The sequence below is a fragment of the Maniola jurtina genome, chromosome 26 (assembly GCF_905333055.1).
Source record: "Maniola jurtina chromosome 26, ilManJurt1.1, whole genome shotgun sequence".
In the NCBI taxonomy this organism is placed as follows: domain Eukaryota; kingdom Metazoa; phylum Arthropoda; class Insecta; order Lepidoptera; family Nymphalidae; genus Maniola; species Maniola jurtina.
The window spans coordinates 2,135,327-2,155,279 of NC_060054.1; the positions used below are offsets into that span (position 1 = coordinate 2,135,327).

The following is a 19,953-nucleotide window of genomic DNA, read 5'->3' on the forward strand; positions in this document are numbered from 1 at the left end:
TCTCCAAAAATTTTTTTATTGCTATTTTATCGAGTGGGATGTCAGAGTAGAAACTACTTTACAAAACCAAGAGTTTGAATTAAAAGATAATTACCGGAGGTTTTACAAAACCTAACACAAATAGCACCTTAATTGGTGCCCATGTTAACTAGCACCAGTCTTCAATTAACTCATGACAACTGCCACCAGCGTTCAAATAACTCATGACAAGTGGTACTAGTATTCAATTAACTCCTGACAAGTGGCACCAGATTTCAATTAACTCATGACAAGTGGTACCAGAATTCAATTAACTCATGACAAGTGGTACCAGTGATCAATTAACTCATGGCAACTGGCATGAGTAACTCATGAAAATTGGCGTCCCTGATGGTTCACTTTACTTATGACAACTGGCACCCAAGTTATTTGTATTTATATTGTTGTCGTTTGATGTAATTGTTCAATTAACTCATGTCAACTGGCAACCAGTGTTCTATTACGTCATGATAAGTGGCACCAGTGTCCAAATAACTCATGACTTGGGGCGTAAGTGTCCAATTAACTCATGACTCGGGGCGTCAGTGTCCAATTATCTCATGACAACTGGCACCAGTGTTCAATTAACTCATGACAAGTGGCGTCCGTGACGGTTCAGCTCACTGCAGACAAGTGTCGGCCGAGTGTTGGCGCTTGACATGGCTGCGCAGCGCGGCGCTCTGCGTGAAGCGCGCAGTGCACAGCTGGCACGCGTGACGCGCGCCGGCGTGCGACTGCAGGTGCACGGTGAGCGCGCGCAGGCGCGGGTAGCTCTTGCCACAGCGTTCGCAGCGGAAGTTCCTTTCCCCCGTGTGGCTCGCCATATGCTCCTTCAATAAATAAAAATTGCAGTTAATGGGGACTGCCGACAGAAGTGAAAACTTAAAACTATGAAATCATCTGTAATTAAAAAAAAAAAAAAACATATGCGTCGCACGGGAACGTATTTCGTAGGCGCGCGGGCAGGCGCCGCACGGGAACGAGCGCTGCTGCCCATGTGCCGCCGACGTGTGGCGATAGCGGAGCGCGTATGTTGCGGCGACTTGTTACATACAATACCTTCAGCCTCGAGGGCAGGTAGAACCTCTTGTCGCACAGGTCGCAGTGGTGTTTGCGGATGTCGAGGTGCGCGCGACGCGTGTGCTCCCGCAGCGACTTGCGGCTGTCGTAGGCGCGCGGGCAGGCGCCGCACGGGAACGAGCGCTGCTGCCCATGTGCCGCCGACGTGTGGCGATAGCGGAGCGCGTATGTTGCGGCGACTTGTTACATACAATACCTTCAGCCTCGAGGGCAGGTAGAACCTCTTGTCGCACAGGTCGCAGTGGTGTTTGCGGATGTCGAGGTGCGCGCGACGCGTGTGCTCCCGCAGCGACTTGCGGCTGTCGTAGGCGCGCGGGCAGGCGCCGCACGGGAACGAGCGCTGCTGCCCATGTGCCGCCGACGTGTGGCGATAGCGGAGCGCGTATGTTGCGGCGACTTGTTACATACAATACCTTCAGCCTCGAGGGCAGGTAGAACCTCTTGTCGCACAGGTCGCAGTGGTGTTTGCGGATGTCGAGGTGCGCGCGACGCGTGTGCTCCCGCAGCGACTTGCGGCTGTCGTAGGCGCGCGGGCAGGCGCCGCACGGGAACGAGCGCTGTTGCCCATGTGCCGCCGACATGTGGCGATAGCGGAGTGCGTACGAGAAAAACGATTCGTCGCACGAGTTACACTGGTAAGCTGCTTCCTGTAAACCAGTTAGAATGTTAGTAATTACTAATTAATTACTATCACAATTACAACGTTATCTTACTTAAAGACATACCTTCTTGTGAGTCCTAGCTATATGGATATACCGGGTGTACTTCGACTTGAAATTCTTCCCACATTCCTTGCACTGAAAATTTTCTTGGACCCTCTGATGAGTTTTCTGATGCAGCACCAGCATCCGTTCTTCGAAGTAATGCGCGCCGCATACATCGCATATGCAAGTCCCGAAATGCTCAGCCATATGTTTTTTCAACGCATGAAAGAAACCAAATGTCGCTTCGCACTCTGTACACTTCAAAGTCCCGGGTGTCAAAATAAATTTGAGATAATCATTGGAATCTTTTTCTAACTTCTTTCCGTGGTTGATTATGTGGTTTTTGAAGGTATCCAAGTCGTTAATTGGTTCGGGACACAGTCTACAATCTATTCTGTATATGTCTATTTGAATTTTCTTGTTGTTGGGAGCATTTTTTAGGACATCCTTGAAGGTTTTTGGGTCATGGCTCATGGAATGTTCTCGCAACTTGTGAGGATCTGTGAACACCTGTGATAACAGTTTTTGATATTAAAAAAAAAAATTGGAAAGGCGCCATTTCGAAGAAAAATGGTAAAAGCAAATGCGAGTTGTTGAACCTATTGGTATTTTTTTTAGTGTTTTTAGGATTCAGCTGTTAAAATAAATTTGAGGCGCCCAGGCTGTTCATTCAGCCAGTGTGTGCTGCCGTATCGGATGGTGCACATGCGGGTAAAGGCCTTTTTCTTTTTTTTTTTTCTCGTGAGGAAAATCCGTCATGGATACCACCGACCACGGGGGAGCACGGTGGTTATGTCGGACTCCTACCGACTAAAAACCTCACGAAGTTCCATCCCACCGCTGATGGCGGAGCACAAGGGACCGGAAACACCTCGTTACTCTGCCAGCGGATGTCCGCCCCAGCAGACCCACCACTGGGACACTACGTGCCCCCAAACACCGTTAGAAGCATGCCGGAACCACAGCACGCCAACCAACCCGAGGACCACACAGTGAGCGACGGACCACCCCGTGTCCATCACCATGCGGGTAAAGGCCTTTTTTTTTATACATGGGGAAATCCTCATGGATACCACCGCGCTCGGGGAGGCGAGGTGGTTATGTCGGACTCTTACCGACTAAAACCCCACGGCTTACCGTCTCAATCGTTGATGCTGGGCACAGGGACACGAATGTATTCAACTGCGACCCAGCTAACGGCGCCCGCCAAGGCAGGCCCAGCTCTGGGACTAAAAAGGGCCCCAACACCGTTTAAGGCTCGCCGGAAGCAAGGGCTTGCCTTCCAACTCGAGGGCCTACACTCCCGCGGGTAATAGAGTCCCCGTGTCTATTACCCGGAGGCCCTACTCAAGGAGGCAAGCGACGGTCGTGCGCAGCTCGTCTGCGCCCGATTCTCTTGCGGCGCATGGGATGAGGCTACCCCAACCTCTTCCCAGACACAAGCAGTGGCCTGTGACAAACATACATACCTGCCTGCAATATACGCAGAAGTAGTCGCTGAAGGATGTATCGAACGGGCAAGCGAACGAGTTCTCCACGATGGTTAGTATATTGTGATTGAGTTTAGAGTTCTCCGTCCGGCAGCCATTTTGCTTTGCAGGCTGGATAGGGCCTTGGAGTTCTGAAACCGAGATTTGCGTTTTTTATTTTATTGGTTTACCAACAGATAATCCTACTAATATTATAAACACGAAATTTACATCCTAATATTTCCTAATATCACACTAATATTATAAAGGAGAAAGTTTGTATGTGTGTGTGTGTGTGTGTGTGTATGTTTGTTACTCCTTCACGCAAAAACTACTGGCCGGATTGGGCTGAAATTTAGAATGGAGATAGATTAGCACATAGGCTACTTTTTATCCCGGAAAATCAAAGAGTTCCCACGGGACTTTCAAAAAACCTACATCCACACGAACGAAGTCGCGGGTATCAGCTAGTAATATCATAAATGTGAAAGTGTGAATGTTTGGGTGTTGGTTACTCAATCACCCAAAAACTACTGGACGGATTTGGCTGAAATTTGGAATGGACATCGATTATACCCTGGATTAACACATAGGCTACTTTTTATCCCGGAAAATCAAAGAGTTCCCGCGGAATTTTGAAAAACGTGAATCCATGCGGACGAAGTCGCGAGCATCGGCTAGTAGGCTATATTTTATTTTCAAAAAATTAGATATAGGTACCTATGAAAATTTAAATTAAAGTTGGGGCGGGTGGTTTAAAATTTAAACTATCGTGAGTGATTTAAACTTCAAATGGACTTCGTCTGTGGTGGCGATTGCTGGCGCGCGTGTTGTGACTTTTTGGAGTGGTTTTTTGTTAGAAATGGCCGGTTTTTGTGTTCTGCTCGTGTTTATTGGTGGTGGAACTGACTGGGAAGCGCTCTAAAGGGGCGCCGCGTGTGTGTCGGCGGGCGCCGGCACAGACAAAGTCCATACTTATACAAATAGTTTTCCTAACTTGTAAATAGCTAAAAACTTGACATTGGCTAATCAGTGCCATACGATACGATATAGCCAGACGAGAGAAAAAAAAAAAAAACTTCAAATGCTAAAATACTTACTATATTGTTGAAATTCTAGTAGTTTGTCATCTTGGATGGAGTGTGACATGTCTGCAGCATCAACTGACTCTGTTTTGTTAGTTTTATTTTTCTTATTTCCTTTCAACTTTTGCCTGAGGGATTTTCTCTTTGGTTTCTTTGCTGGTAGCAATGCATGTTCTTCTATGTCTGAAAATGCAATCCATACTACTTCATTTTAAAAAAAAATTACCCAACTGGGGCAAAGCCAAAAGGAAGGGTTATGATTTTAGCAGTCTATGGTATGTATGTATGTTTGTATCCAGATTTTGTGTGTTCCGCTGTAGTGCCTAAACTACTGGGCCGATTTTGTTGAATGAGGTGTCAATTGATTCGTCGTAATGGTTTTGGTGACATAGCCTACATTTAATACGAAAAAATTGATCTAACAGATGTTACATCAAAAAAGGTGGGGGTCTGGAAAACCAGAGTTCCCACAGGATTTTTAAAAATTTAAATCCACAGAGACAAAGTCACGGGCATCATCTTGTTATAAATAACTAAATAACTAGCTGATGCCCGCGGCTTCGTTCGCGTGGATGTAGGTTTTTTAAAATTCCCGTGGGAACTCTTTGATTTTTCCGGGATAAAAGTAGCCTATGTGCTAATCCAGGGTATAATCTATCTCCATTCTAAATTTCAGCCCAATCCGTCCAGTAGTTTTTGCGTGAAGTAGTAACAAACACATACACACACACACAAACTTTCTCCTTTATAATATTACTGTGATAATAATACCATCGTCAATGTGCTCAGCTGCATCATCATACTCGGGGTACTCCATCTCCGAGTTTATGTGGACTGGCTCTTCCTTCACAGCTTCTACTTTCACTTCAGTACTTTCTCCTTCTGAAATAACATTGTCTAAACTAAATTTGGAGTCTACAATAGTCTAGATCTGCATCTTTACACATGTTCCTCACCAAGTACAAAGAGGAGAGAGAGAGATAGCGAGGGAGAGAGATACAGCGCGAGAGAGACGTGCGAGAGAAAGAGCGAGAGAGAGATATCTCTCTCCTGCGCTGTATCTAGCGATAGAGAGAGAGAGATAGCAAGAGAGAGCGAGGGAGAGAGATATAGCGCGAGAGAGACAGGGCGAGAGAAAAAGCGCGCGCGCATGAGAGAGAGAGAGCGTGCGCGAGAGAGACAGGGTGCTTAGATTACCTGGTCCATGCATCTGAGTCAAGAGTCTCTCCTCGCAGCGCAGGACCTGTTGCCGGAAGCTGACAGCCTCGCGCAGTCTACTCACGCACGTGGCGCAGATCAGCCGCCCCGGCGCCGCGCCGTCCAAGTGTGACAACTGAGAATAAGTACAATCACATTTAACAATTGTTAACAACTACCTCAAGATGCTGCCTTATATCATGAGTCATAGACATCTAGACCTATATAAGATTAATTATTATTATTTATAAATAATTGGCGGGAATGGATTATAAATCACATTTAGTTATTAACTATTTAGATCAATACATATTGTGTCGTATTTTACATTTGGCTGATATAATTGTTACGTTAATTGTCTATTACATCACCTTGGTTTACCTCTGTGGTAATTTGTCAAATAGCTACCCGAAAACTAGTACCTACCTACCTTAAAAATATATTTGTCAAACGGATAGAAATAGCGAAGGAATCGAATAAAGACAGGTATTGAGAAATAATAATTGTAAGCGAAAACTATTCTCAAAAATACAGTGAAGTGAAATTGGAAAGTGTCTATTATTCAAATCTGTCCCTATACTTCTGCAACACAATTGTCATCGTCAAATCCAATAAAACACTTTCTGACCAACAGAGTTGTTCATATATGCAGCTAGATGATGCCCGTGACTTTGTCCCTGTGGAGTTAAGGTTTTAAAAATCCTGTGGGAACTCTGGTTTTCCAGACCCCCACCTTTTTTGATGTAACAAAAAATTTCAGTCAATTTTTTCGTATCAAATGTAGGCTATGTCACCAAAACCATTACGACGAATCAATTGACACCTCATTCAACAAAATCGGCCCAGTAGTTTAGGCACTACAGCGGAACACACGAAATCTGGATACAAACATACATACATACCATAGACTGCTAAAATCATAACCCTTCCTTTTGGCTTTGCCCCAGTTGGGTTTAGGTTTTTAAAAATCCTGTGGGAACTCTTTGATTTTCCGGGATAAAAAGTTGCCTCTGTACCAAACCTACCCGTGTGTCTCTGTACCAAATCCGTACTAATATTATAAATGCGAAAGTGTCCTGTCTGTCTGTTAGCTTTTCACAGCCCAACAGTTTAACTGATTCTGATGAAAGGTACAGAGTTAACTTACATCCCAGGGACGGACATAGACTTATCCTGGAAAAGCAAAGAGTTCCCACTCCCACAGTGTGGATTATTAAAACACTTAAATCCACACCGACCAAGTCACGGGCGTCATCTAGTTTCATATAAATCGGCTAAACGGATGGGTCTTTTAGAACCCTGTGGGAACCTTCCGATTATTTTATTTTTTATTTATTTCACCAACAACTTCCATACAGTTAAATGACAATAAAATTCACAAAACAAGTGTAAATTAAAAATTTCTAGAAAAGAGCTGATAACTTTCAAACGGCTGAACCGATTTTCTTGGATTATAGCTAAGAACACTCTCGATCAGGCCACCTTACAAACAAAAAAAAAACTAAATTAAAATCGGTTCATTAGTTTAGGCGCTACAGTGCCACAGACATACACAGACACACAGATACACACATCAAACTTATAACACCCCTCTTTTTGGGTCGGGGGTTAATAATTTCAGTTTGTTGTCAATTACAGGTGCAATATTATGAATAAAACTAATCTAACACTAACCTAAAGTAATACAATTTCTTAATATATATATTTTTTGAAACAATAGAAAGTGCATTTACTATTAAACTAAAAACACACTATTTAACTAGAACCAAGTATGTACCTACTTTATACAAAAATAATTAAAAACATTGAGTAAAATCAATTGAGTACAATTATCTGGGATGAAAAGTAGCCTCCAGGTATGCTGTGAAAATCTAGCAGACAGACAGACAGACATACTTTCACATCACATCACACTAATATTATAAAGGCGAAAGTTTGTATGTGTGTGTGTGTGTGTGTGTGTGTGTGAGTGTGTGTGTGAGTGTGTGTGTGTGTGTGTGTGTGTGTGTGTGTGTGTGTGTGTGTGTGTGTGTGTGTGTGTGTGTGTGTGTGTGTGTGTGTGTTTGTTACTCCTTCACGCAAAAACTACTGGACGGATTTGGCTGAAATTCGGAATGGAGATAGATAATATCTTAGATTAGCACATAGGCTACTTTTTATCCCGGAAAACCAAAGAGTTCCCACGGGATTTCGAAAAACCTAAATCCACGCGGACGAAGTCGCGGGCGTCAGCTAGTTTATAATAATATTAAGAATGGATATGGATTAGAAAAACTGTATAGCTGTCCTATTTGATGAAGAGAATGAAAAACGCAAAAAATCAGTCTCGGGCAGCGCACAGCTCCGAGGGACCGGTTAGCAATGAGCAGTCAACGCAAGGCAAGCATGGGAGCAGACTAGCTGTCAGCGCATGGACTGTTTGCAAGCGAGATGATGATGCAAAGAGTTGAGGTAGTGAGCGTTTGTCTATAGATGGCAGAATATGAGATTCCACATAATATTTAAGACCATACTCTAGCATTTTATACCATATTCTAGCAAATAAACACTTCTTATTCTTATGGATGGCTCTAATGAGCTATGACCTTAACTTAACCAACTTTCAACGAGGAACAAAATAAATAAGCTAAGCTTTTTTATTAAGATTATTAGCCATGCTAATCATGACTAATATTCCCCTTTCCCCTCCAACTAAGCGCAAAGCTATGTTAGGAGTAGGTACGACAATTTAGTGCAACGGGTGGGGTTTGAACCACCGACCTTTCGAAATTCGGTCCGCTCCTCAACGGTTGAGCTATTGAGGCTCAATACCTGAGCTGATTTCTAGTTCCATGGCTACCGAGGATGTTATGATACAAAAGCTCAAAAACTTTTTATGTCCAGGCTGGGACTTTAAAGTTAAACTAGCTGAATAAGCTAGTGACTAACGGGACAGTTAAGGCAGGCCAGATAATTATAAATGCTACAAACCAATAAACCGAAGCAGTCCATGAACATATCGGAGTATATTTCTTTTTGGCCATTCCACTCGTATTCTACGTTTAACAGGCGACACTTTTTGATGGCACCACAACATCTGCACAGTCCGGGGTCAAATATGGGGCCCTTGCGTGTATTTATACTCATTTTTAGTGAGTTTTATTCAAAATTTTCAATTTTTAGAATAATGTACCTAGTTTTTGGACTGATAAATGATAATATTGATATTTGGGAGATGACACCTTCGAGATGACACTTTTCTCTGTTGCAAAGTACTCTGTGGCCAGACGCTTGTAACCAGCAAGCCTGTGGACGGGCGTCTGCATAAGCTTGCCTAAACGCTTTGGAGCATGCTTTGGAGTGTTCCGATTGGCAGGCATTACGTATATTCAATGCGCTCTGTGGCAGGCACAAAGTACTCTGTGTTGGCAGGCAAGCCATCTGTGGTGTTTGCCGATGCTTGCTGTTTGTTGTTTGCCATTTGCCACAAGCGTGTAGCACCGGCTTCATAATATTATTGAACTCTTTAGACTTCCACAGACCAGTAATCCGAGCCAGTAATCGTATTGTACCTAATTTGTGGTAATCGTTTTTATCCTATATGTTATTGGTCTGTGGTTTTACAAAGTACATACTCTGTGTTGTCCACGAAGTTGTGAAGATTTTGATTTTATTTCTCTGTTTTGAAAAATTTTCTACCTTTCTACTTGTAAAGTGCGTGTAAATGCTTGTAAATCGTAAGCTCTTGTAGGTCATAATAAAACTCAGCATAAAAGATGTCCGCACAGCAGTGAAGCAAAGCCAAACATGAATGATTTGAAAAGCAAAGGTCCTGTGGTCGACGCAGGCGTATGCAGGTGTTGTGGTTTTGAGAAGAAATGCAGGCTGCTAAACGCTGAATACTCCTGGTTAGGGCAGAAGGAGGTTTACTCGGATATGTTTGTCGACTGCTTCGGCTTGGTGGTTAGTGGTTATGCTCTGTATTTTTTTTTTTATTCACTATAGGCAAGCTCTTGACCACAATCACACCTGATGAAAAGTTATGATGTAGCCTAAGATGGGGCGCCTTTACCTAGAAAATGCCTATTCACTCTTGCTTTAAAGATACCGGAATTGTAATTGGTGGGAAACACAGATCTTCATAATTCAGATTGGCAGACTTGACATACTTTTGAGAACATTATGGAGTACTCTGGCATGCAGGTTTCCTCACAATGTTTTCTTCACAATTAAAGTATTACTACTTATACTACAAGATTAATTTGATATCATACAACAAAACTGACTAATCTGTATGATACAATGTCCATGCGATATACAGACCTACCAAAGAAGCGGGAAAAGCAAGTAAGATGATGAGTGTATCATAGAAGTAGTAGATTAGCAAAGTAAATTGAACCAACCAACGGCCATAGCTTGTTTGTATGAAATTAATGGTAACATGTCCTACAGTTGTCAAATTTGGATGGGGAGGCTGCAGAGAGACTGATATGTGCCACATGTGTCACAAGACTGAGAGATGCAAATCTGTTCCGCCAGCAAGTGCTGCAATGTGAAGAGAAACTTCTCACCTCTTTTGTAGAACTACAAGAAGGTGAGTGTTGCTTTGTTCCATATTTGTCACATGTACCACATATGTTACAAGCTTGAGAGATGCAAATCTGTTCCGCCACCAAATGCTGCAGTGTGAAGAGAAACTTCTCACCTCTTTTGTACAACTACAAGAAGGTGAGTGTTGCTTTGTTCCATATTTGTCACATGTACCACATGTGTTACAAGCTTGAGAGATCCAAATCTGTTCTGTCACCAAATGCTGCAGCATGATTAGAAACTTCTCACCTCTTTTGTACAACTACAAGAAGGTGAGTGTTGCCTTGTTCCATATTTGACACATGTACCACATGTGTTACAAGCTTGAGAGATGCAAATCTGTTCCGCCAGCAAGTGCTGCAATGTGAAGAGAAACTTCTCACCTCTTTTGTACAACTACAAGAAGGTGAGTGTTGCTTTGTTCCATATTTGTCACATGTACCACATATGTTACAAGCTTGAGAGATGCAAATCTGTTCCGCCACCAAATACTGCAGTGTGAAGAGAAACTTCTCACCTCTTTTCTAGAACTACAAGAAGGTGAGTGTTGCTTTGTTCCATATTTGTCACATGTACCACATATGTTACAAGCTTGAGAGATGCAAATCTGTTCCGCCACCAAATGCTGCAGTGTGAAGAGAAACTCCTCACCTCTTTTGTACAACTACAAGAAGGTGAGTGTTGCTTTGTTCCATATTTGTCACGTGTACCACATGTGTTACAAGCTTGAGAGATGCAAATCTGTTCCATCACCAAATGCTGCAGTGTGAAGAGAAACTCCTCACCTCTTTTGTACAACTACAAGAAGGTGAGTGTTGCCTTGTTCCATATTTGTCACATGTGACTCAGAGGGTAGAAATTGCCATACAACACTTTTAAGCATGACATAAAAAGCAGTTTTAGGGTTCCTTAACAGAAGGCTGCCAACAGTGTGGGACCACTGTTGGTATTACTAGGACTTCGCTGTTTGTCTGTCTGTTAGCAGGCTGTATCTTGTGAACCATGGTGTCTAATAATAGGTAGAGATATGAAATTTTCACAGGGTGTGTATTTCTATTGCTGTTATAATCACACTAATATTATAAAGGAGAAAGTTTGTATGTGTGTGTGTGTGTGTGTGTGTTTGTTACTCCTTCACGCAAAAACTACTGGACGGATTGGGCTGAAATTTAGAATGGAGATAGATTATACCCTGGATTAGCACATAGGCTACTTTTATCCCGGAAAAATCAAAGAGTTCCCACGGGAATTTTAAAAAACCTACATCCACGCGAACGAAGTCGCGGGCATCAGCTAGTTACAAATAATAACAATTTCAAAAAGTGACCATGAAAATTAAAAAATCATCCGATTCACACATGACCGTTTTTTTTTACATTTAGCATAAAGAAGTACCTACTTTAAGAGCATGGAAAGTTTTTTTATTTATCTATTCATTAATTTTCAGATAAGAAACCCATAGAAATAAAAGAAGAGAAGAAACCCATCAAAGTAGAGCTGGACTTGGAGGTGAGCGGCAAGGCTGAGGATGACTCCATGTCTGATCACGATTACAATGGTACTTCACACTAATATTATAAAGGCGAAAGTTTGTGTGTTGGACCGATGACCTGAAGAAGGTGGCGGGGAGCGGGTGGATGAGGAAGGCGGAGGACCGTGTTTGGTGGCGCGCTCTTGGAAAGGCCTATGTCCAGCAGTGGACGCATACAGGCTGATGGATGGATGGATGGATGAAAGTTTGTGTGTTTGTGTGTGTGTGTGCATGTTTGTTTATTGTTTACCGTTAGATTAAGATTCCGGCGAACACCGCTCGCAATTCCAACTCGAGGCGCATGCAAAAATGGACCGGATATACCCAAGTATAAAAAACCCTCGGTGCGCGAGTCAGACTCCCACTTGGCCAGTTTTTTATTTCTATCATACCTAATTTTATCCCTTTGATTATCACAATCACACTAATATTATAAAGGCGAAAGTTTGTATATGTGTGTGTGTGTGTGTGTGTGTGTATGTATGTTTGTTACTCCTTCACGCAAAAACTACTGAACGGATTTGGCTGAAATTTGGAATTAAGATAGATAATATCCTGGATTAGCACATAGGCTACTTTTTATCCCGGAAAATAAAAGAGTTCCCACGGGATTTAGAAAAACCTAAATCCACGCGGGCGAAGTCGCTGGCATCGGCTAGTAATATTATAAAGGAGAAAGTTTGTATGTGTATGTGTGTGTATGTTTGTTACTCCTTCACGCAAAAACTACTGGACGGATTGGGCTGAAATTTAGGATGGAGATAGATTATACCCTGGATTAGCACATAGGCTACTTTTTATCCCGGAAAATCAAAAAGTTCCCGCGGAATTTTGAAAAACGTAAATCCACGCGGACGAAGTCGCGGGCATCAGCTAATATACAATACTGGCCTATAGACTACACTAATTTCGAACACCTATTTAGGGGTTGAATTTTATCTCTAACTAAGTCATAGTGGTGTGAGTGTCATTGTACACATAACTTTCTTAAAAACCGGCCAAGTGCGAGTCGACTTGCGCACCGAGGGTTCCGTACTCTAGTATTTTTTCGAAATTTTGCACGATAAATCAAACACTATTATGCATAGAAATAAATAAAAATCTGTTTTAAAATGTATAGGTAAAGCCCTTTCATATGATACCCCACTTGTATAGTTATCTTAATTTGAAAATTGAAACACATTTTAATTTTTTTTTTCTGTGATGTAACCACAAATTCACGGTTTTCAGATTTATTCCTTTACTTGTGCTCTAAGACCTACCTACCTGTCAAATTTCACGATTCTAGGTCAACGGGAAGTACCCCATAGGTTTCCTGACAGACACGACGGACTGACAGACAGACAACAAAGTGATCCTATAAGGGTTCCGTTTTCCTTTTGAGGTACAGAACCCTAAAAATACTTTTCTTTTTAACCCCCGACCCAAAAAGAGGGGTGTTATAAGTTTGACGTGTGTATCTGTGTGTCTGTGTATCTGTGTATCTGTCTGTGACACTGTAGCGCCTAAACTAATGAACCGATTTTAATTTAGTTTTTTTTGCTTGAAAGGTGGCTTGATCGAGAGTGTTTTTAGCTATAATCCAAGAAAATCGGTTCAGCCGTTTGAAAGCTGTTATCAGCTCTTTTCTAGTTACTGTAACCTTCACTTGTCGGGGGTGTTATAAATTTTTAATTTACACTTGTTAGATATGGATACAACAGTGACAATATCAAGAGAGCCTTCATGTGAAGATGTCAAGAAGAAGACCAGGCCAATCAGGCAAGTCAAAAACACGCCGAAGCCGAAATTGCCGACGGTAAAACGAAAATCCAGCCGGGTTAAATCAAAAAAAATTACAACGGGCAAGGTGAAGCGAGAAAATGGAACCGACAAGAAACCGATAGATATCCACAAAATGCTAGGTGAGATCAAATTTATAATTTGCGCAAAGAATCAGCCGGGCTGCTCAGCGTGGTAATGCAGCCAGTATTCTTGGCACCATTTCACACGGGCATAATTTGTACAGTAACGAGTTGAGGTTAACATAAGCAGCTGCAAGTTTATTGATGGTGTACGGTAGAACACACAGAATTTGGATACAAACATACATACCTACATGCATATGTAGACTGCTAAAATCATAACCCTTCCTTTTGGCTTTGTTGCAGTCGGGTAAAAAAGAAGTATGTAATCTTTTTCCATTATTTTTAACCCCCAACCCAAAAAGAGGGGTGTTATAAGTTTGACGTGTGTATCTGTGTATCTGTCTGTGGCATCTTAGCTCCTAAACTAATGAACCGATTTTAATTTAGTTTTTTTTGTTTGAAAGGTGGCTTGATCGAGAGTGTTCTTAGCTATAATCCAAGGAAATCGGTTCAGCCGTTTGAAAGTTATCAACTCTTTTCTAGTTACTGTAACCTTCACTTGTCGGGGGTGTTATAAATTTTTAATTTACACTTGTTTCAGACTTAATTATGAAATCGAACAGCGAAAAGGATAAATCACTTCTAAACGCGGTCACCATAGTGGAGAACTCTTACGCGTGTCCATTCAACGCGTTCTTCAACAACTACCTCTGTATATACTGTAGGCAGAAGTTCGTGGACCCCGACAAACTGAGGGAGCACACGATGACTCACGACATCAAGAAATACAAGGGCATCCTCGAGAACTTCAGGCGGAGGAACAACAAGTGTCAAATTGACTTTTACAGGTAATTAATGCCCATATGGAACTCTCTATTCCCTCACTCTCATAAAGTTCGTTATTTCCGACAATTTGAGGGAGCACACGATGACTCACGACATCAAGAAATACAAGGGCATCCTCGAGAACTTCAGGCGGAGGAACAACAAGTGTCAAATTGACTTTTACAGGTAATTAATGCCAGTATTGAGCACTCTATACCCTCACTCTCATAGAGTTAGAGGACCCTGATAAACTGAGGGCGCTCACGATGACTCACGACATTGAGAAATACAAGGGCATCCTCGAGAACTTCAGGCGGAGGAACAACAAGTGTCAAATTGACTTTTACAGGTAATTAATACCCATATGGAACTCTCTATTCCCTCACTCTCATAAAGTTCGTTATTTCCGACAATATGAGGGAGCACACGATGACTCACGACATTAAGAAATACAAGGGCATCCTCGAGAACTTCAGGCGGAGGAACAAGTGTCAAATTGACTTTTACAGGTAATTAATGCCCATATGGAACTCTCTATTCCCTCACTCTCATAAAGTTCGTTATTTCCGACAATATGAGGGAGCACACGATGACTCACGACATTAAGAAATACAAGGGCATCCTCGAGAACTTCAGGCGGAGGAATAACAAGTGTCAAATTGACTTTTACAGGTAATTCATGCCCGTATGGAACACTCTATTCCTTCACTTTCATATAGTTCGTTATTTCCGACAATATGAGAGAACACACGATGACTCACGACGTTGGGAAATGCAAGGGTATCTTTGAGGACTTCAGGTGGAGCAACTAGAAGTGTCAAATTGACTTTTATAGGTAACTAGCCGATGCCCGCGACTTCGCCCGCGTGGATTTAGGTATTTCAAAATCCCGCGGGAACTCTTTGATTTTCCGGGGCAAAAAGTAGCCTATGTGCTAATCCAGGATATTATCTATCTCCATTCCAAATTTCAGCCAAATCCGTCCAGTAGTTTTTGCGTGAAGGAGTAACAAACATACACACACACACACACACACACACACACACACACATACAAACTTTCACCTTTATAATATTAGTGTGATTAATGCCCTTCTCCAGATGTATAAAGCTCAAGCACTCAAAGCACTCTATTCCATCACTCTCATAGTCCAATGGGACGGCAATCTGGTATGACTGAAGACAAATCAGGAGCAGGACTGACAGCTGTACGTGCTCTCCGAGGTATCGTGTTGTATCACGTGTCAGTCAGTTAGTTTTCCACAGGCACGGAGGCCAAATACGGACCTCCACAGTCGGTCACCTATCCAGTTACCGACTTGGGTCAACGTTGCTTAACAATCGCAATCAATTAATATGCATTGGCACGTTCGACGACTAGTCCAGAGGTCTCCAAATTTTGAAGCCTTAGGGCCATAATGATTTTGACAGTATGTTCCAAGGGCCAAAAAAGTTTAAATTTTTCTGCCCTTAACTATAGGTACTTCTAGCTAGACTAGTGGCAAAGTACGCGACCTACGCAAATATACGCTTTTTTTGAATTTCAATAACTTCAATTACTTAAGAGGGCTCTCTCCATCACTCGTTTCATACAATCGTAGTTCCAATTTCATTTGAATATTAAGCAACCAAAGTCCATGAAATTTTGCAGACATATTCTAGAAACTATATCTGTGCCTGTGGTGTTTTAGATTTTTCTAAAAATATGTAGTTTTAAAATTACAGGGGCTCAAAGATTTGTATGTAAATTTTTAAGACCGCGTTACTTTGAAACCGAATGTTTTAACAGAAATCTGGAAAACCCCAGACATAGATATTAGTTTCTAGAATATGTCTGCAAAATTTCATGGACGGTTGCTTAATATTCAAATGAAATTGGAACTACGATTGTATGAAATGAGTGACGGAGAGAGCCCTGTTAATGTTATTTACTAGTTATTAATATGCTTATGCATTATATTTCAGTTATGTTTTCTGCGTCATCATTTCTGTTGATAAGTTTTACCTTGCGAGTAAATAAAACCGAGGAGGTAATTAACATTATGTGTTTTCTTCTTCAACTTATCACAGCAATAGTAACAGCAATAAGAAATTGGCTGTCGCGGGCCAGATTGGTGACACTAGTTTTAAGCTGTCGCGGGCCGGATTGATGGCACTGGCGGGCCGGAATTGGCCCGCGGGCCGTAGTTTGGAGACCCCTTTTTTTTTTGTTGACGCTGGGGAATGCATTTACGCATCCCCCCCGGAAGCTAGCCAGCCAGCCGTGAGGCAGCCAGCCAGCTGAGGGAGGGTATGTGGGACTCGCCGGCCGAGAGGCGACCGGAATACCCACTAAACCCCAGCGGCGCTACTGCGCGTCGCCTGGCGACTGGGTCACGGGAACGTCGAAGCATACAACCGCAACCCAGCCAGCGACTTCTGCCGAGGCAGATCCTCCACCAGGGACCTACTCGGTCCCCACCACCGCACCTCCGGGACGCACCAACGAAGTGCGTCCCCCCACCCCGGGAGGTGCACGTCGCCCGCATCCCATTCTTCGCTTCGTCCAGTTCTTCGTGCCCTCTGCTAGTCAGAGGGACACGCGGAGAAACCTCCCCCCCCTGCCAGGTCATTAGCCATAGCCAACAATTTGGACTAGACTATCACGGCTATACAAATAAAGTTATTTCTATTCTATTCCACAGAATCGACTGTCGGTTATGCGATGAAAAAATAAACGACCTGAACACATTCCAAAACCACATTACTCAAGTGCACGACAAGAAGTTCTACACAACAACATCCGAAGACGATATCATCATACTGAAGTACTGTTTAACCAACGAGAACATAAAATGTATGGAGTGCAACGATGTCTTCACAACGTTTCATCCGTTGAGACTTCACATGGCTGAACACTTTGGGACGTGTGTGTGCCACATATGTGGGACGCATTACTTCGAAGACCGTTGCCTGAAGGCCCATTTGAAAAGCCATAAACCCTCCGAAGGTATATATACATGTCCCCAGTGTGGTAAAACGTTTAAATGTAAATACAACATGACCATACATATTGCCCGGTTCCATACAAAAGAGGATGTGTTCCTATGCACTCAGTGCGATGAATCCTTCTTCTCTAACGCGTTGAGGCACAAGCATATGATCGAAGTGCATAAAGAGGACTTTCTGTTCAAATGTAAGGACTGCGACAAAGTGTATCAGAGCAGGAAACAGTTGAGGGAACATACGAGGAGTGCTCATCTGAAGATTTTCAAACATCTTTGTCATGTATGCAATAGGAGGTATGGTATTTTTTTTTTTTTTTATTCACTATAGACAAGCGCTTGACCACAATCACACCTGATGGAAAGTGATGATGTGGTCTAAGATGGGACCCGTTTACATAGAAGGTGCCTATTCGCTCTTGTTTTAAAGATACCCAGATTGTAATTGGTAGGAAACACAGTATATATATATGTATATATAAATATATATATATACCTATATACACATATATATATATGTGTAGGATGGAAGTGCATAAAGAGGACTTTCTGTTCAAATGTAAAGACTGCAATAAAGTGTATTAGAGCAGGAAACAGTTGAGGGAACATACGAGGAGTGCCCATTTGAAGATTTTCAAACATCTTTGTCATGTATGCAATAGGAGGTATGGTATTTTTTTTTTTTATTCACTATAGACAAGCGCTTGACCACAATCACACCTGATGGAAAGTGATGATGTGGTCTAAGATGGGACGCGTTTACATAGAAGGTGCCTATTCGCTCTTGTTTTAAAGATACCCAGATTGTAATTGGTAGGAAACACAGTATATATATATGTATATATAAATATATATATATACCTATATACACATATATATATATGTGTAGGATGGAAGTGCATAAAGAGGACTTTCTGTTCAAATGTAAAGACTGCAATAAAGTGTATTAGAGCAGGAAACAGTTGAGGGAACATACGAGGAGTGCCCATTTGAAGATTTTCAAACATCTTTGTCATGTATGCAATAGGAGGTATGGTATAGTCTAGATTTTAATTATTTTTCACGGTTCTGTACCTCAAAAGGAAAAAAAGAACCCTTATAGGACCGTATCATATGAAAGGGCTTTACCTGTACATTCTAAAACAGACCTTTATTTATTTTCATGTAATAGTTTATTACAGAAACAGATTTATTTTTATGGGTAATAGTTTTTGATTTATCGTTCAAAATGTCCGTAAAAATACCCGAGTACGGAACCCTCCGTGCGCGAGTCTGACTCGCACTTGGCCCTTTTTTTGTTTCATGTGCAATAAAGTTTTCTATCTACTTATAGTTTTATTTCATTCCAGGTTTTATCTACCTGGTCAGTTAAAGGAGCATATGACAATCCACACCGGGGAAAGGAACTTCCGATGTGAACGGTGTGCGAAGAGCTATCCCAGGTTGAAGGCGTTGAAGGTCCACATGCAATCACACAGTGCGGAGAAGAAGTACAAGTGTGGCCTGTGCTCAGCCTCGTACAGCCAGAATGTCTGTCTGAAGAATCATGTCAAGAGGCAACACCCCACACTGCATAATATGGAGGACAGCTATCAGTAGTACCACACCCCTATCGCTCCATACAAGCGAAGCATTACTACTACCGGAACACCGATCTGTCCGCACACGAGTTTTATGTGTAATTGTTGTAGTGACAGTAGGACTGTGCATGGATCTGAGCGAAACCAAGCGAGCGGGACAAGGACACTAATATTGTAAGCAATGGCTCCACACGCCATACAAGCGAATTTATTTCATTACCTATGACTACTACCGGAACACCGGCCTGTCCGCATACGATTTGTGTGTGCCAGTGATTATAGTAGGGCTGTGCCTGGCCGAAGTCAGCGAAAACAAGCGAGCGGGACAAGGACAACATTGTGTGAAGAGCTATCCCAGGTTGCAGGCGTTGAACGTCCACATGCAGTCACACAGCGCGGAGAAGAAGTACAAGTGTGGTGGACCCGCACACGATTTTTGTGTGTGAGTAAGGGCTGTGCATGGCTAAACGAAATCAATCGAGCGGGACAAGGACAACGCTGTAGTAAGCAACGGCAGTCCTTCTCGCTAGAAGAGGACAGACGGTTGATCGGGTAGTACTGTATGTTTAACTACCCGATCCTGTCTGAAAATTCATGCACTATCACACTAATATTATAAAGGCGAAAGTTTGTATGTGTGTGTGTGTGTGTGTGTGTGTGTGTATGTTTGTTACTCCTTCACGCAAAAACTACTGGACGGATTTGGCTGAAATTTGGAATGGAGATAGATAATATCCTGGATTAGCACATAGGCTACTTTTTATCCCGGAAAATCAAAGAGTTCCCACGGGATTTCGAAAAACCTAAATCCACGCGGGCGAAGTCGCGGGCATCGGCTAGTACTAAATATCTTTATAATATCGTGTAAATAGATACGCACCTATTTCTCTCTGTTAACAGTAATTTGACATTCGAAAGAAGATAAATCATAGAGTAGCTATACAAACGCTATTTATAGCTCTATCCACATTGATTTGAAATATACACATTTTAAACTTAATGTTGTGTTTTATTTTACTTATAAATGGGTCACTAAAACTTTATGCATTCACTTGTAATTCCTTT

The 19,953-nt window shown here is 42.2% G+C and overlaps 2 protein-coding genes across 8 annotated transcripts; one reads left to right on the forward strand and one right to left on the reverse strand.

Annotated features, from left to right (window-relative positions):
• On the reverse strand, positions 1-8,773 carry LOC123878782 (zinc finger protein 25-like). 2 transcript variants are annotated; one of them, XR_006798876.1, is made up of 9 exons: positions 8,524-8,773; positions 5,554-5,689; positions 5,128-5,238; positions 4,372-4,539; positions 3,272-3,423; positions 1,824-2,312; positions 1,512-1,745; positions 569-848; positions 1-475 (listed from the first exon to the last, which is right to left on the reverse strand). XR_006798876.1 is itself a non-coding variant. In XM_045926105.1 (8 exons), exons 1-8 carry the CDS (start codon positions 8,677-8,679, stop codon positions 639-641), a joined length of 1,656 nt encoding a protein of 551 aa, XP_045782061.1. In that variant the 5' UTR covers positions 8,680-8,773; the 3' UTR covers positions 1-638. The 2 variants fall into 2 exon arrangements, 1 of the variants encoding a protein (XP_045782061.1); XM_045926105.1 differs by having other exon boundaries at positions 1-848.
• A 395-nt stretch (positions 8,774-9,168) lies between these two features.
• Positions 9,169-19,606, forward strand: LOC123878781 (gastrula zinc finger protein XlCGF26.1-like). Of its 6 annotated transcripts, XM_045926099.1 has the most exons (8): positions 9,169-9,495; positions 9,985-10,126; positions 11,570-11,680; positions 13,342-13,557; positions 14,102-14,277; positions 14,441-14,511; positions 17,009-17,605; positions 18,658-19,606. In XM_045926099.1, exons 1-8 carry the CDS (start codon positions 9,340-9,342, stop codon positions 18,905-18,907), a joined length of 1,719 nt encoding a protein of 572 aa, XP_045782055.1. In that variant the 5' UTR covers positions 9,169-9,339; the 3' UTR covers positions 18,908-19,606. The 6 variants fall into 6 exon arrangements, with proteins under 6 accessions (XP_045782055.1, XP_045782054.1, XP_045782058.1 ...); XM_045926098.1 differs by lacking the exon at positions 14,441-14,511 and having other exon boundaries at positions 14,102-14,348; XM_045926102.1 differs by lacking the exons at positions 9,169-9,495; positions 9,985-10,126; positions 14,441-14,511 and adding an exon at positions 10,159-10,260 and having other exon boundaries at positions 14,102-14,348.
• The last annotated feature ends 347 nt before the right edge of the window (positions 19,607-19,953 follow it).